The sequence below is a fragment of the Ipomoea nil genome, unplaced genomic scaffold, assembly GCF_001879475.1.
Source record: "Ipomoea nil cultivar Tokyo-kokei standard unplaced genomic scaffold, Asagao_1.1 scaffold2149, whole genome shotgun sequence".
Lineage (NCBI taxonomy): Eukaryota > Viridiplantae > Streptophyta > Magnoliopsida > Solanales > Convolvulaceae > Ipomoea > Ipomoea nil.
Genome location: NW_017618577.1, coordinates 911357 through 925344, shown reverse-complemented (window position 1 = coordinate 925344; position 13988 = coordinate 911357). Strand labels below are relative to the sequence as shown.

Here is a 13988-nt window from a genome sequence, read left to right as displayed (position 1 = left end):
TGAAACGATATATAATAATAACAATAATAATAATAATAATAATAATAATAATAATAATGAAAAATATTCACATAAACCCTTAAACTTTCATCAAAAGTGCAATTAGCTCTTGAATTTTAAGTATAATTACACACTCGAACTTGTCATTTTGAGGCATATAAACCCAGTAGCCGGTTATTGACCTGAAATAACCAGTCATTCAAGATTCCGGCGAATAAAAATTCTGGCAAGTACAAAAATTAAAAAAAAAAATTAGATGGCCTCAACCAGAGAAGAAGACCGGCCGGTCGTCTTCTCCGGTGGAGAAGGCGACTAGCAAGTCGTCCTCTCTAATGGAGAAGACGACCAGATCTGGTCGTCTTCTCCACTGGAGAAGACAACCGGACGTCGTCTTCTCCGATAGAAATAATCGCAGGAATTTTTATATATTTTTTTAGTTTTGAACGGTGGTGAAAAGTGATTAGCGACGGTCAACGTCAATAATTTACAGGTAACTAGTAAATTAGACTTATTTGACTCGTTTTTACAAGTTCGAGTGTGTAATTGCGCTTTTGTAATGTTCAAGGGCCTAATTTCCCTTTTGAAGAAAGTTTAAGGGTCTATTTGACCCTTTTCCTTAATAATAATAATAATAATAATAATAATAATAATAATAATAATAATAATAATAATAATAATAATAATAATAATAATAATAATAATATTATTATTATTATTATTATTATTATTATTATTATTATTATTATTATTATTATTATTATTAATTCCAATTACTATGTAGTGTGATGACATCTCTTTTACTATTCTAAATGAGTGGTCACAAGATTGAACCATGGTGGTGGGGCATTGATTCTTTGGGCTGAAAAAAATTGAGAAATTATAGAACTTATAATATCATGTAAAGAATTGTGAGTGTTTTAAAAAATAATCAGATGGGCATGGGATGGATCTTACGGGATCATGAGGGCAATTTCTGGCAGCCAAAGGCATGTGTGTGCCGGGAAGGTACACAGTTGAAGTCGTTGAGGCAATCTGTGTTCGTGAAGCCCTAAGCTGGCTAAAGGGAACTGGGATGGGGGAGGTAGATGTGGAGATAGACTCCCAACTTCTTTATTTTACTTTACGTTCATACTCTTTTTATTCTTTTTGGTATTCTGCTTTTGGTTTAGTGGTAGATGATGTTAAGGAGGTGACATCCACTATTGATGGTATCAACTTCTGCTTTGCTAAGCGATCTGCGAATCGTGCTGTCCACACTGTTGCTCGGGAAGCCGTTTCTATGTCAGGTTGCGGGGAATGGTTTGATATCGCTCCCCTTATCTTGTTGATGGTATTCTTTCTGAGTTAATGCATTAAGTTCTAATTTCTAAAATAATAATAATAATAATAATAATAATAATAATAATAATAATAATAATAATAATAATAATAATAATAATACAATTTGACTTTCTATATATTTATTTAGTCATATATGTATTTTCATCGCATATAGAATACTTAATTAATGGAATTATATTTATAAATAAAAAATTAAATTTTAAATTTTGTATGTGTTAATATAATTTCTAATTATGTATATGTATCTAGGTAGATTTATAAATGAAATTTCCCTAATCAAATAGATCAATTTTTAATTGTATTTCATAAATATTATAATTTCAATGATATGAATTAAAAATTAAAAATTTGAACTTTTATATGAATAGATATAGATCCTAACTACCAGGACTATGTGGTCCAATGGTACCCGGGTTGGACTTCCATTTGGAAGATTGTGAGTTCGAGCCTCTGTGGAGGCGTTATTAGCTCTTTGTGTTTCAGTAGGTTGAGAAAGTATATGAACAGATACTACATTGTAATAGAGCGAGTAGCATTCAAAAAAAAAAGATATAGATCCTAACTAATCGTATTTTGCTGGGAGTCTCATGGAGTCACGGATGCTGCAAAGAGTCTTGGTGGTATGCTCTATCTCTTGAAACTATGTTTATCATTTTGCTTAATTGGTGTGTCTTGGTTTTTAGCATAAATACTATTTAACCTTCAGTTCAGGAAGGAAAAAAAGAGGTGTCTAACTATAGATCTTCTGTTTACAGTTTGGCCTACAACAATGAAGCATCCACTCGTTTGCAATGTCGTATACAAAGGAGGGAAAATAAAAGGAAATAATTTTCTTATACCACAAAATTAAAATAGCCGGCAAAAGCAAGGCACCTTGTGCTCAGATAGCATATAGTGACCTCTTCTATGTAGGAGGTCATGAAATCGAGATCACAACACGCTGTCTCCTTTTCTTCTTGCCACTGTGTCGTTTAGATACCTTTTCTTTTCTAGGGGGCGTCGTCTCCTCTTCAGCTTCGTCATTTAGCCAGTTTTCGTGGTCTTCAGAATGAGACGCCGACATCTCACTCACATCTTGCTGCTCCGGGTCTTGACGAGCTGCACACAGAGTATATACAAAATCAAATTTCAACATGTCAGTCTAAATTGAAGAAAGAAAATAACAGATCAAGAGCTGTCATTCACTCCTCGTATCATCTTGCCTGTTTTATTGGTCTTGACCTTCTTTTTTCGACTGTGGTCTTTAGATGCTTTCTTCCTTTTCGTTGCCATTGTAGTCTCTTCTTCACATTCTTCTTGCGTCTCACTCACATCTTGTGGCTCTTGAGGTAGCGGAGCTGCAAAGTTTTAAAAAAAAAATGGCATTTCAAATAATCAATTGAACCAATGAGAAAACCAACTATAGCAGCAACAACCTCTATGATCACAGCGACTCCAAACTGTATCAGGCTTGCTATATAAATGTATTCATATTCGTATGGATCTTAGGCGAGTAGAAATATGCATATGCATAAAGACAAGCCCCTCATGTGTGGGGCAAAGATTCGAATCCATGACCTTTGGCATGACTCTGATACCAAATTGAAGCATGTGCTCCATCTCAAGCCTAAGCTGATAGTTAGATTGCACATTAATGGTTATATGTTCAACAAAGACAACACCCTGTAAAATATGTTACTTGGTACATCAGAAACATCATGAGCTCGCTCATACAATCAAACAAGATACTAACCTTCATTGTTAAAATGAGAATCAAAAACAACATTTGTAAGATGCTGCTTCAAGAAAACCTGCATTTAAATTCAAAACAGCAACAACACTCCATTACAAATTTGGTAAACCAGTTCACATGATGAAAATACAAAGGCAATTCCGAAATATAATTTCATGAATGTGCGTGCTTTAATACTCAATCAAGGTTATGGAGGATTCATGTTTATTCATCAACTGTAGTTTGTCAACATACCGCGGACAAAAGTTGCCGTGACTTTACATCCCAAATGCGCAAATAGCTGTCCAACCCTATAAAATATAAGTTTTCACATTACTTTCTCTTATTTGGAAAGGAAGTCTAGTAAAGAATGAAGACAATTAACTAAGAGTCACTGAAATTTTGGACTCATTAAGCTTAGAGTACAGTCACACATGTACCTGTAGTTGCAACAGTCACAAACTAAATTAAGCTTTAACCCCAATCTAGAGGGACCAACTTAGCCAAAGTTTGGTTGTAGTATTTATCAGCTCAAATAAATAATAATAATAATAATAATAATAATAATAATAATAATAATAATAATAATAATAATAATAATAATAATAATAATAATAATAATAATAATAATAATAATAATAATAATAATAATAATAATAATAATAATAATAATAATAATAATAATAATAATAATAATAATAATAATAATAATAATAATAATAATAATAATAATAATAATAATAATAATAATAATAATAATAATAATAAAGCATAGCATGTTAAACACTTACCACAGGAGCCGATCACTGGAAGCTCTGGATGTCTAGCAATGGATCGAATACTTCCAGAACATTTACCCAAGAAGGATCCCAAAAGCTTCCCTAAAGTGTTGTCAAGGTAAGTTAATTCTCCTAATGTCAACAAACATAAACTATAAAGAATCACAATTACTTAATCAAATACTCAAGTGGAGAAATACTTTTTTTTTAATACTACTGACTCTATTACAATGCAGTATCTGTTCATAACTACTTTCTCAACCTACTGAAGGACAAAGAGTCCACTGAGATTCGAACCCACAACCTCCCGAGTGTTGCTTTTGTTATAATTCAAAACCACTTACCAACTTAAAGCAAGTACCATGACAATTCAATCAAGAATCAAGATTCAAAATGTAATCTCACTGTTGAGCATCAGATAGTAGGAACATACTAGGATAAAATTATCTTGGAAACATGCATACTAAAGATAGACTAACCAAAATCACTAGGTTGGTTAGTTGCACCTTAAAAATAAAAATAAATAAACATGTAAATCCAAGAGCACTTGTACATGTAATCATATGACATACCTGTACGCATATCAAATGAAGCAAGGTCACTTGACCCATTTCCTACATACACTGTCCAACCATCTAGATCTTCAGCAACAGCTTTAATGGGTGCTTCTCGAAAATCAATTGAAATGACAGGTCTTCTCTGATAAGAAATGTCATAAAGACGCACCTGCAAACAACCGTATGCCGGTTTCATATAGAAGTTCTACAAACCTTCTTCCTCCAAAAAAAAAAAAAAAGTGCTATAAAAAATATCATATCTGGATAGAAATCCAGATATATCATCCATTGATATTTGCAACTTCACAGAAACTCATTCAGTCCAATTACCTCATGGTTGTTAGTGCCAGCTATAATTTTGCGATGATCATCCTTACTTAGGAATGTTGCAGATGTAAACCACGTTGGGGTAAAGATGCCTAGACTGTTTTTAGGAGGCTGCAAAAGTGAATGCATGAACCAAACAGCTTAACGAAGCCAACTGTTTATATCCAGAAACACAGAGATATAAAAAACGAAGAAACTTACAGATTTTGAAACCCAGATTTTACTACTTTGTTCCAGATCCCACACATTAATTTCAACTCCCTTCCTGAATTGTTAAAGCAAATCCAGCATCCATAAGAAAACTCAACAAGCAAAACCAAGCTTATTTCTAATGCAAAATGTTAAAACTTCCTTACCCTGCAAACAAAGCATAATGCTCATTGCTGTCTACTTTGGAGCACAAAATGTTACCCGATCCACATACATTCCATATAGTTTGTGAACTCTCAGTGACAGAATCTCCAAGTGGCTTAGGGATTTCAGCCGACCTTATACTTGCATGTCCTTTTGTTGTGCAATCAAGCAAGGTACAGGACCTAATATGACAAAGAAAATTGTATATGGATCACTATTAGAAAGAAGAGACCCAAAAAATTCATTCGAGGGAGGGGAGGCATATCCATAAACACATGAAAAAAAAATAATTTTAAGAAAGCATTACAACAAAGATGATTCCAATCTCTGCTTACTGAAAAGATGCAATGCAACAATGGCATCATCATCACTCACGCTTCCGCTTCCACTAGAACTTGGAATAGCAAGGCGAACATCACCATTGATAGGACTAAGCACCTCAATCTATCAGCACAGGTATATTAAAATGGAGATGTCAAATAATCATTCACAAAACTTGATACCTTCATAAAAATTCCTTCTTTGGAAGATATAACTAATTACTTCAAAAGCTTGAGTGTAAAATATGTGGAGGAGACAATTACCATGCCATTTTTTCTTGCAACACCAAGCAACTGAAATAAGTGAGAATCCAAGACAGAAGACATTAAGACCTAATTTAGAAAAAATAAAAACATAGAGAATATATATATATATTGATTAAAACATACAGGGTCGTGCTCGCGGTCAATCATGGAAGTAGCAAGCACGCATCTTGAGGAATCCGGGGCGCCCCACCGTTCCACCACAGCCGGAGCTTCCTTTTGCTCGCCGCCGCGAGCTTCAATCACTGTACAAAACTACAGCTAAGTGATATGGGAACATATGCATATATATATACACTTAAGGTAAATTGCAACTAAGAATCTATTATTTCAAAACACCAAAACGAACAACGCCCCACGTATACATAGCTATAGTCTACAGAGAATCAATAACCGCATAGGAATGGTTTAGAGAGAGGAAAATGTGTGTCATCAGAATCAAATTGTGACAAACCTTTGATGAGTCCAAGTACATCGAAGGTTAAGGCCCGGAGGCGAGGGCAGCCAGGGCTCTCGGCTGTAATAGTACGCGGCATGGTAGCTTATTCTACTTGGGTGACGGCAACGATGGCTCAGAAGGAGATTTTTGTGCTACTAACGTTATAATTTGTATAATGTAAATTCATAATTTTTATATTGTAGATTCATTTATAAAATTTAGAAAAAAGGTCAAATAGACCCTAAACATTTCGTAAAAGGTCAATTAGGCTCATGAACTTTTTAAAAGTGCAATTGAACACATGAATTCACGATTTTGAGTCACCTGATTCCGTTAGCCGATTACCCCTCCCTTAATGTCGGTAACTGCCCTCGAGACTTACCACATAAGCTGAGCTTTGATTATTTGGATTGTCACGTAAGCATAAATAAATAAATAAAAAAAAATACTTCTCCCTATTCTTCATCTTCTTTATTCTACTTCGTCTTCTACAACAGACATATCCGGGCAGTTTTCTCGATCTTCAACCGAAATTATTGGGAAGCTGCAACGACAGCATGCGTTATGTGCAATGCCGGAATTATTGAGGAAGATACTGTTAAGTGAGGATCAGGAAACTCCGTCGTCGCCGTGTTCATCCTCGAAGGCCGAGAATGAGCATCAATTTACTTCCAGTAAACGTCCCTATTCTTTTTCTTCTTTATTCATTTCATCCGAGTAAACAATTGCCAACCAGAACACAAATTTTGATGAACCAACAATGGAGAAAGAATTTTATACAGATTAAATATTGCAAAAAAAAATTCATAAAATTAAAAACCTTCTCACCTTGTGCACGTTCCTCTATATGATCTTTACAGGATTCAAAAGCTCTAAAGCAACTAAAAACCATTTGATCTATTAGGAGAGAGTAACAACACTGCTGAAGCTGAAAATATCTTCTCTATGTAACCACTTTAATTAGTTGTTAATCAGTTGCAACCTCCCTTCTCCCTCTGTGTATATATTCACTTTCTTTCCTTTCTGTAACAAACTTTCTCCACTTCCAGTAATGAAATAATTCTTTCCGTTGTCCTCTACTGCTTCCACCGTCATGGTATCAGAGCCACGGCGTATCACCTACGCCGCCGCAGTCTCCGGCATCGGAGAAACTAGCCACGCAGCGCACGTTAATCCGCCGGCAATGCAGTCACCGGTTCGTGCAACTCCAGTGACGACTCCTCAGAGGAGCCAGTCCCAATCGCAGAGAAACTACAATACTCATGAGTTGGAGAATCCGTTGTTTCTCAGCTCCAGTGATAGCTCGTCAGCGATTCTTGTCAATCCACCATTGTTAGGCAGTTCGAACTACGGTACGTGGAGCATATCGATGAGAATGGCCCTGGAGATTAAGAACAAATGGACACTCGTCGACGGTAGCTCTCCACCGCCGAACAGAGAACAGAGCCACTACGCCGCCTGGAGACGATGTAATTTGATGATCTCCTCTTGGATCTTCAAATCTGTGCACCCGTCCATAGCTCAAAGTATAATGCACTTTGAGAAAGCTGCTGACATATGGGAGGATCTAAGACGAAGATTTTCGCAACAGGATGCGCAGAGGATCTCAAGCTTGCAGAGCGAAATTTATAACTTGAAACAAGGAGCCTTATCTGTTAATGAGTACTACACGAGGTGTAGAACACTCTGGGAGGAGATGAACGTAATGAGGCCATTTCCTCTCTGCAAGTGCAATCCTAGATGTTGCTGTGATCTACCCGACATCATCAGGAAGGAAAGGGATACAGATCAAGTGATCCGATTCCTTCAAGGCCTCAATGATGACTTTAACAATCTGAAGTCTAACGTGCTTGTGTTAGATCCATTACCAGAGGTCTACAAAGTATTTGTTATGGCAGAAAAATTGGAGAGACAGATCAACCTAACTAATGTGATCCCAATTGGTTCAGACATCAACCATGCGAATGCTGTACAGGGATCTGCAATTGAAGAGATTGTGGCTGCTGTTCCAAACAATTTCAATGGCAGGAGAAACAATGCTATGAAGGCAAAATGTACCTACTGTGGGATGTCCGGCCACACAGTTGACAAGTGCTACAAAAAGCACGGATACCCTCCCGGATGGGTTCCGGGCTTCAAATCGAAGAATAAACAACAGGCCACAACAGCCATGAGTACTGTAGGAGAGTTGGGGATCACCTCTGAGCAGATACATAAAATTCTTTCCCTCCTACAAGTCCAAGCAGACAAAGCTTCTGGATCATCCACTCCAAATATGTCTGCTGCAATTGCCTTGACCCCAACTTTTGATAACAAGAAGACAGAAGGCAAGTACTCTATTAATTCTCTCTCTTTGAATAACTCTACTTGGATTCTTGATTCTGGGGCCACAAACCACATTGTGTGTTCCCTTGATCTTCTTGCTAATTACCATGAAGTTAACGGAGTTGAAGTCAATCTCCCCACTGGCCAGTGTATCACAGTTAAACATATAGGGGATGTGAAATTCAGTGACAGCTTATGGTTAAAGGAGGCATTGCATATTCCCTTATTCCAATTCAACATTATTTCTGTAAGCAAATTGATCCATGATGCTGCTTATAGACTAACTTTCATGTCGAATCAGTGTTTGATTCAGGGGATTCATGGCCATATAGTTGGATTAGCTAAAGAAGAAAGGGGTCTATATTTGATGCAACCATCAAGATTACCGGATAAATCCTATGCTATGCAGTGTGCTAGTCCTGAACTTTGGCACCAAAGGTTGGGGCACTTCCCAACTAATAAACTTCACCTCTTGTGTGATATTGATACTGTTAGAAGCAAGAATGTAGCATGCGACATATGTCATTTAGCTAAGCATAAACGTAGCTCTTTCCCAATAAGTGTCACTAGCTCGAAATCTTGTTTTGATTTGGTCCATATTGATATATGGGGACCGTTTCTTGTATGTTCTTTAAAAGGAGAACGCTATTTCTTGACGTTGGTTGACGACTACTCTAGATTCACTTGGATACATTTGATGGAAAATAAATCGGAAGCAAGACAATTCTTGAAAAATTTCCATGCCTATGTGTTTACTCAGTTTGGCATCTTAATCAAAACAATTCGTAGTGACAATGGGCCTGAGTTTAAAATGGGAGACTTCTTCTCAGAAAATGGGATAGTTCATCAACGCTCATGTGTTAATACACCACAACAAAATGCAGTTGTAGAGAGAAAACACCAACATATCCTTAATGTTGCTAGAGCATTACGTTTTCAAGCTAACCTCTCTTTAGATTTTTGGGGACATTGTATTATGCATGCTATTTTCATAATAAACAGGCTTCCCTCCCCAGTCATTGATCTGTTAAGCCCCTACAAAAGACTGTATGGAAGGGATCCAGATATTAGCCATATTAAGGTGTTTGGCTGCCTATGCTATGCATCTACACTATCAAATGGCAGACACAAGCTGGCACCTAGAGGGAAGAAATGCATGTTTATTGGTATTCCTGCAGGGGTCAAAGGGTATCTATTGTACAGTCTAGATGATGCTTCTGTCTTCATATCAAGAGATGTTGTTTTCTATGAAAATCAATTTCCCATGTCAGACAAAGGAGGTCCTAATATGAAGGCAACATGTCTGGAGCCATCTCTGCCTAATATCCCTATCTCACTGGATTTGGCCTTGAAGCCACATGATCAACTGCATGGACCAACAGCTCATCACACACCACATGTGTCACATGAACCAGTGGACTTTAATGTGTCACAACCTCTTGAACCAGCAGTCATCGATGTGCCGCATGAACCAGTGGATCTTGGTGGCCTACAACTCTGCAGAGAGGATAGCATTGGCCGAGATGTCTCTGTCAGCATCGATAGCCAAGAATCTCCTACACAGTCCTGTAATACGCCACTGGTCCAGCCTAGACGTTCTGATAGAAGCCGCCGTGCCCCATGTAAGCTGATGGACTACTACTGTGACACTGCCATGACACAAGGTTCATCTCCCCATCTCTTATCTAAGGTTATATCCTTTAGTCATCTCTCCTTGCCACATATGAAGCTTGCTTTGGCAGTTACTACTATTGATGAGCCACGTACATATAGTCAAGCCATACAACATAAATGTTGGAGAGATGCAATGACAGCTGAAATTAAAGCATTGCAAGATAACAATACTTGGGCCTTAGTTGATCTGCCTCCCGGGAAGAAACCGATAGGATGCAAGTGGGTTTTTAAGGTAAAGCTAAAGCCAGATGGTTCGGTGGAACGATACAAGGCTAGGCTAGTAGCCAAGGGCTACACTCAACAACTGGGAATAGATTATGTTGAAACTTTCTCACCAGTTGCAAGAATCACCACTATACGAACTTTTCTAGCTGTAGCATCCTCCCGGGCATGGCATATTCATCAACTCGACATCAACAACGCCTTCCTCCATGGTGACTTAGACGAGGAGGTTTATATGGTTTTACCGCCTGGTTTTCAAGGGGAAAAATCAACTCAGGTATGCAAGTTGCTACGATCCCTTTATGGTCTAAAATAGGCTTCTCGGCAGTGGAATGCTAAGCTAAGCAATGCTCTAGTACACAAAGGTTTTACACAGTCAAATTCTGATCCATCTCTGTTTACAAAAGGGGATGATAAGAACTTCATTGCTATTCTTGTGTATGTGGATGATATACTAGTAACAAGTCCAAGCCTACATCTGATTCAGGAACTTAAAGACTTCCTCAATACAGTTTTCAAAATCAAAGATTTGGGTTCATTGGGGTATTTTTTGGGTATTGAAGCCAACATGAATGCATCCGGTTTGAATTTATGCCAGCGAAAATACGCCTTGGATATACTTGATGAGGCAGGATTTCTCGACTGTAAACCAGTTAATACCCCCATGGTTCCTGGACATCGCTTGACCAAAGAAGGAGGAACCACTCTTGATGATGCATCTCCTTTCCGGCGTCTCATTGGCAGATTATTGTACTTAACTGCAACAAGACCGGATATAACATTTGCCATACAACAACTCAGCCAATATGTGGATGCACCAACAACTGAGCACTTGGCAGCTGCACATCGGGTCCTTCGATACATTAAGAAGGCTCCCGGACAAGGCCTATTCTATCCAAAACTCAACAACATGCAGCTAAATGTATTTTCAGATTCTGACTGGGCATCATGTCCAGAATCTCGCAAATCTGTAACAGGGTTCTGTTTATTTCTGGGATCTGCTCTCATATCTTGGAGGTCGAAGAAGCAAGTCACGGTCTCTCGGTCATCATCTGAAGCAGAGTACCGTGCCTTAGCATCCACCGTTTGTGAGGTTCAATGGATAACAACACTACTGAATGATTTACGAGTTGAACAAAACAAACCTGCTGCTCTATTTTGTGATAATAAATCGGCCATTGCCATCGCCGAAAACCACGTTTTTCATGAACGGACTAAGCACATTGACATAGATTGTCACATAGTGCGAGAGAAACTCAATCAGGGACTTGTCAAGCTGCTATCAGTGCCCTCCTCAGCTCAGGTTGCAGATGGATTCACCAAGGCCCTCCCTGTTTCATCCTTCCAGTTGTTTACTTCTAAACTGGGCATTCATGATCTCCATGCTCCAGTTTACGGGGGGGGGGGGGGGGGGGGGGGGGTATTAGGAGAGAGTAATAACACTGCTGAAGCTGAAAATATCTTCTCTATGTAACCACTTTAATTAGTTGTTAATCAGTTGCAACCTCCCTTCTCCCTCTGTGTATATATTCACTTTCTTTCCTTTCTGTAACAAACTTTCTCCACTTCCAGTAATGAAATAATTCTTTCCGTTGTCCTCTACTGCTTCCACCGTCATGATCTTATAATCATCCAAGAAAAGCTGGTCCTTTGATCATATAGCTGCAAATCCAGAAGCGACCTTTGATCTCGAATCTGAACCAGCAATGGCGTCGCCATGGGCAATCCAACTCAGATCTGAATATGAACCACTCCATCCTCACCACATCAGTGTCGTCACTCAACCCCATTCACTTCACCGCCGTCGTCGCACCACCGTCTTCACTACATCCTGACCGCCGCTCCACCACCGTGGTCAGTCCATCCTCACCGGTTTTGTCGCACCCATCGCTCTGCCACCGTCCGAGAACTCAGATATAATAATAATAATAATAATAATAATAATAATAATAATAATAATAATAATAATAATAATAATAATAAAAAGATGAAGATCAAGAAGCGATGAAGTGAATAATCAAAACTCAGCTTATGTGAAGAAGACGAAGCAGAAGATGAAGAATAGGGGGAAGTAATTTTTTTTTAAAATTTATGCTTACGTGGCAATCCAAATAATCAAAACTCAGCTTATGTGGCGAGCCACGAGGGCAGTTACCAACACCTAAGGGAGGGGTAACCGGCTAACGGGGTCAGATGACTCAAAATCATGAGTTCATGTGTTCAATTGCACTTTTAAAAAGTTTATGGGCCTAATTGACCTTTTGCGAAATGTTCAGGGACTTATTTGACCCTTTTCTCTAAAATTTAGACTTTAGATTTATAATTTTTAAATTGTAATTTATAATTTAAATACAGTAGATTTATAATTTATATGCAGTGAATTCATAATTTCTATAGGGTAAATTTATAATATCTGCACTATACTGTAAATTCATAATTTCTAAACTGTATAGTTATCAAATTATGAACATATAATTTTTTGATTTGTGAAAACAGAATTCAACAATTGTAATCTAAAATATAAATTTTATAAATCTACAATATAGAAATTATGGATCTACAATATAGAAATTATGAAGCTACAGTACGTAAATTATGGATATGGAACCGTGCCTATCTTGCAAGGCGAGCACGCGCTCACAGCATAATTTGTCCAATCGTTATACCGTGCACCAGGCCGCGCACAGCAATGTGCGCTCCGTGCCTCCCAAAACGACATCATTTTGTTAAGTTGTTAAAAACAAAAAATTTCTGTTTCGAATGCACATAAACTCATAACAGAATACACATAAACTCATAACAGAATACATAATATACATAAACTCTTAACATAATATACATAAACTCATAATATAATACACATAAACTCTTACCTGAATTCACATAAATTCATAACACAATACACATAAACTTTTAACTGAATACACTTAATGGGGTTTGGTTAATATAATACACACAAACTCTTAACTGAATACACATAAACTCATAACACAATATACATAAAATTTTAACTGAATACACATAATGAGGTTTGGTCTATTCAGATGGACGGAGTGAGATCAGCATGACGTCAGCATGAAACATGCGTGTTTTGTGCCTGGACGCACATTGCTATGTGCGGCCAGGTGCACGATATAATTTGCCAAATTTTCCCGGTGTAGTGTTGTTGCGCCGGGGAGAATCTTGCGATATTATGCTAGATGTTTCAGCCCAAATCAAAGTCCAGCTCGTTTTAGCCTGAATCACACTAATTCTAAAGATAAATTGTATATACTCAGTGTATGATGGATCATGGATGACAATGAAGGTCAAACTGTGTGCTTCTTCGCCGGAGAAGGAGGTTGACTTGTTGCAATGGAGAAGCTGCTACCGCCTATCACTTACCGTCGTCGCTGCTTAACCTTGCACCATTGTTGCCTTTGTTCAGCCATTTTTTCAGGAAAAAAGAAGAAATCGGAAGAATACAGATGCATGATTTAATCCAAGAAATGGGTTGGCATATTGCAAGAGAAGAGGAACCTAGAAGCAGGTCTGGCAACTTAAAGGATGTTGATGATGTGTTAAGCGGAGAAAGGGTAAGGCATATATATATATATATATATATATATAATCGCACTCAGGTGCGAATGCTTCGCCCAGGCGCGAAATAGGAATGAATTATGTCCGTCCACGTGT

The 13988-nt window shown here is 37.7% G+C and overlaps 1 protein-coding gene across 1 annotated transcript; it reads right to left on the bottom strand.

Moving 5' to 3' along the window:
• Positions 1-2056: 2056 nt before the first annotated feature.
• Positions 2057-13562, bottom strand: LOC109149035 (WD repeat-containing protein 74-like). The gene is made up of 14 exons (XM_019296662.1): positions 13467-13562; positions 6108-6247; positions 5780-5898; positions 5654-5683; positions 5377-5513; positions 5072-5251; positions 4917-4980; positions 4719-4826; positions 4404-4557; positions 3844-3933; positions 3308-3363; positions 3074-3131; positions 2544-2678; positions 2057-2439 (listed from the first exon to the last, which is right to left on the bottom strand). The coding sequence occupies exons 2-14, from the start codon at positions 6187-6189 to the stop codon at positions 2258-2260; spliced, it is 1395 nt and encodes a 464-aa protein (XP_019152207.1). The 5' UTR covers positions 6190-6247; positions 13467-13562; the 3' UTR covers positions 2057-2257.
• Between the last annotated feature and the right edge of the window lie 426 nt (positions 13563-13988).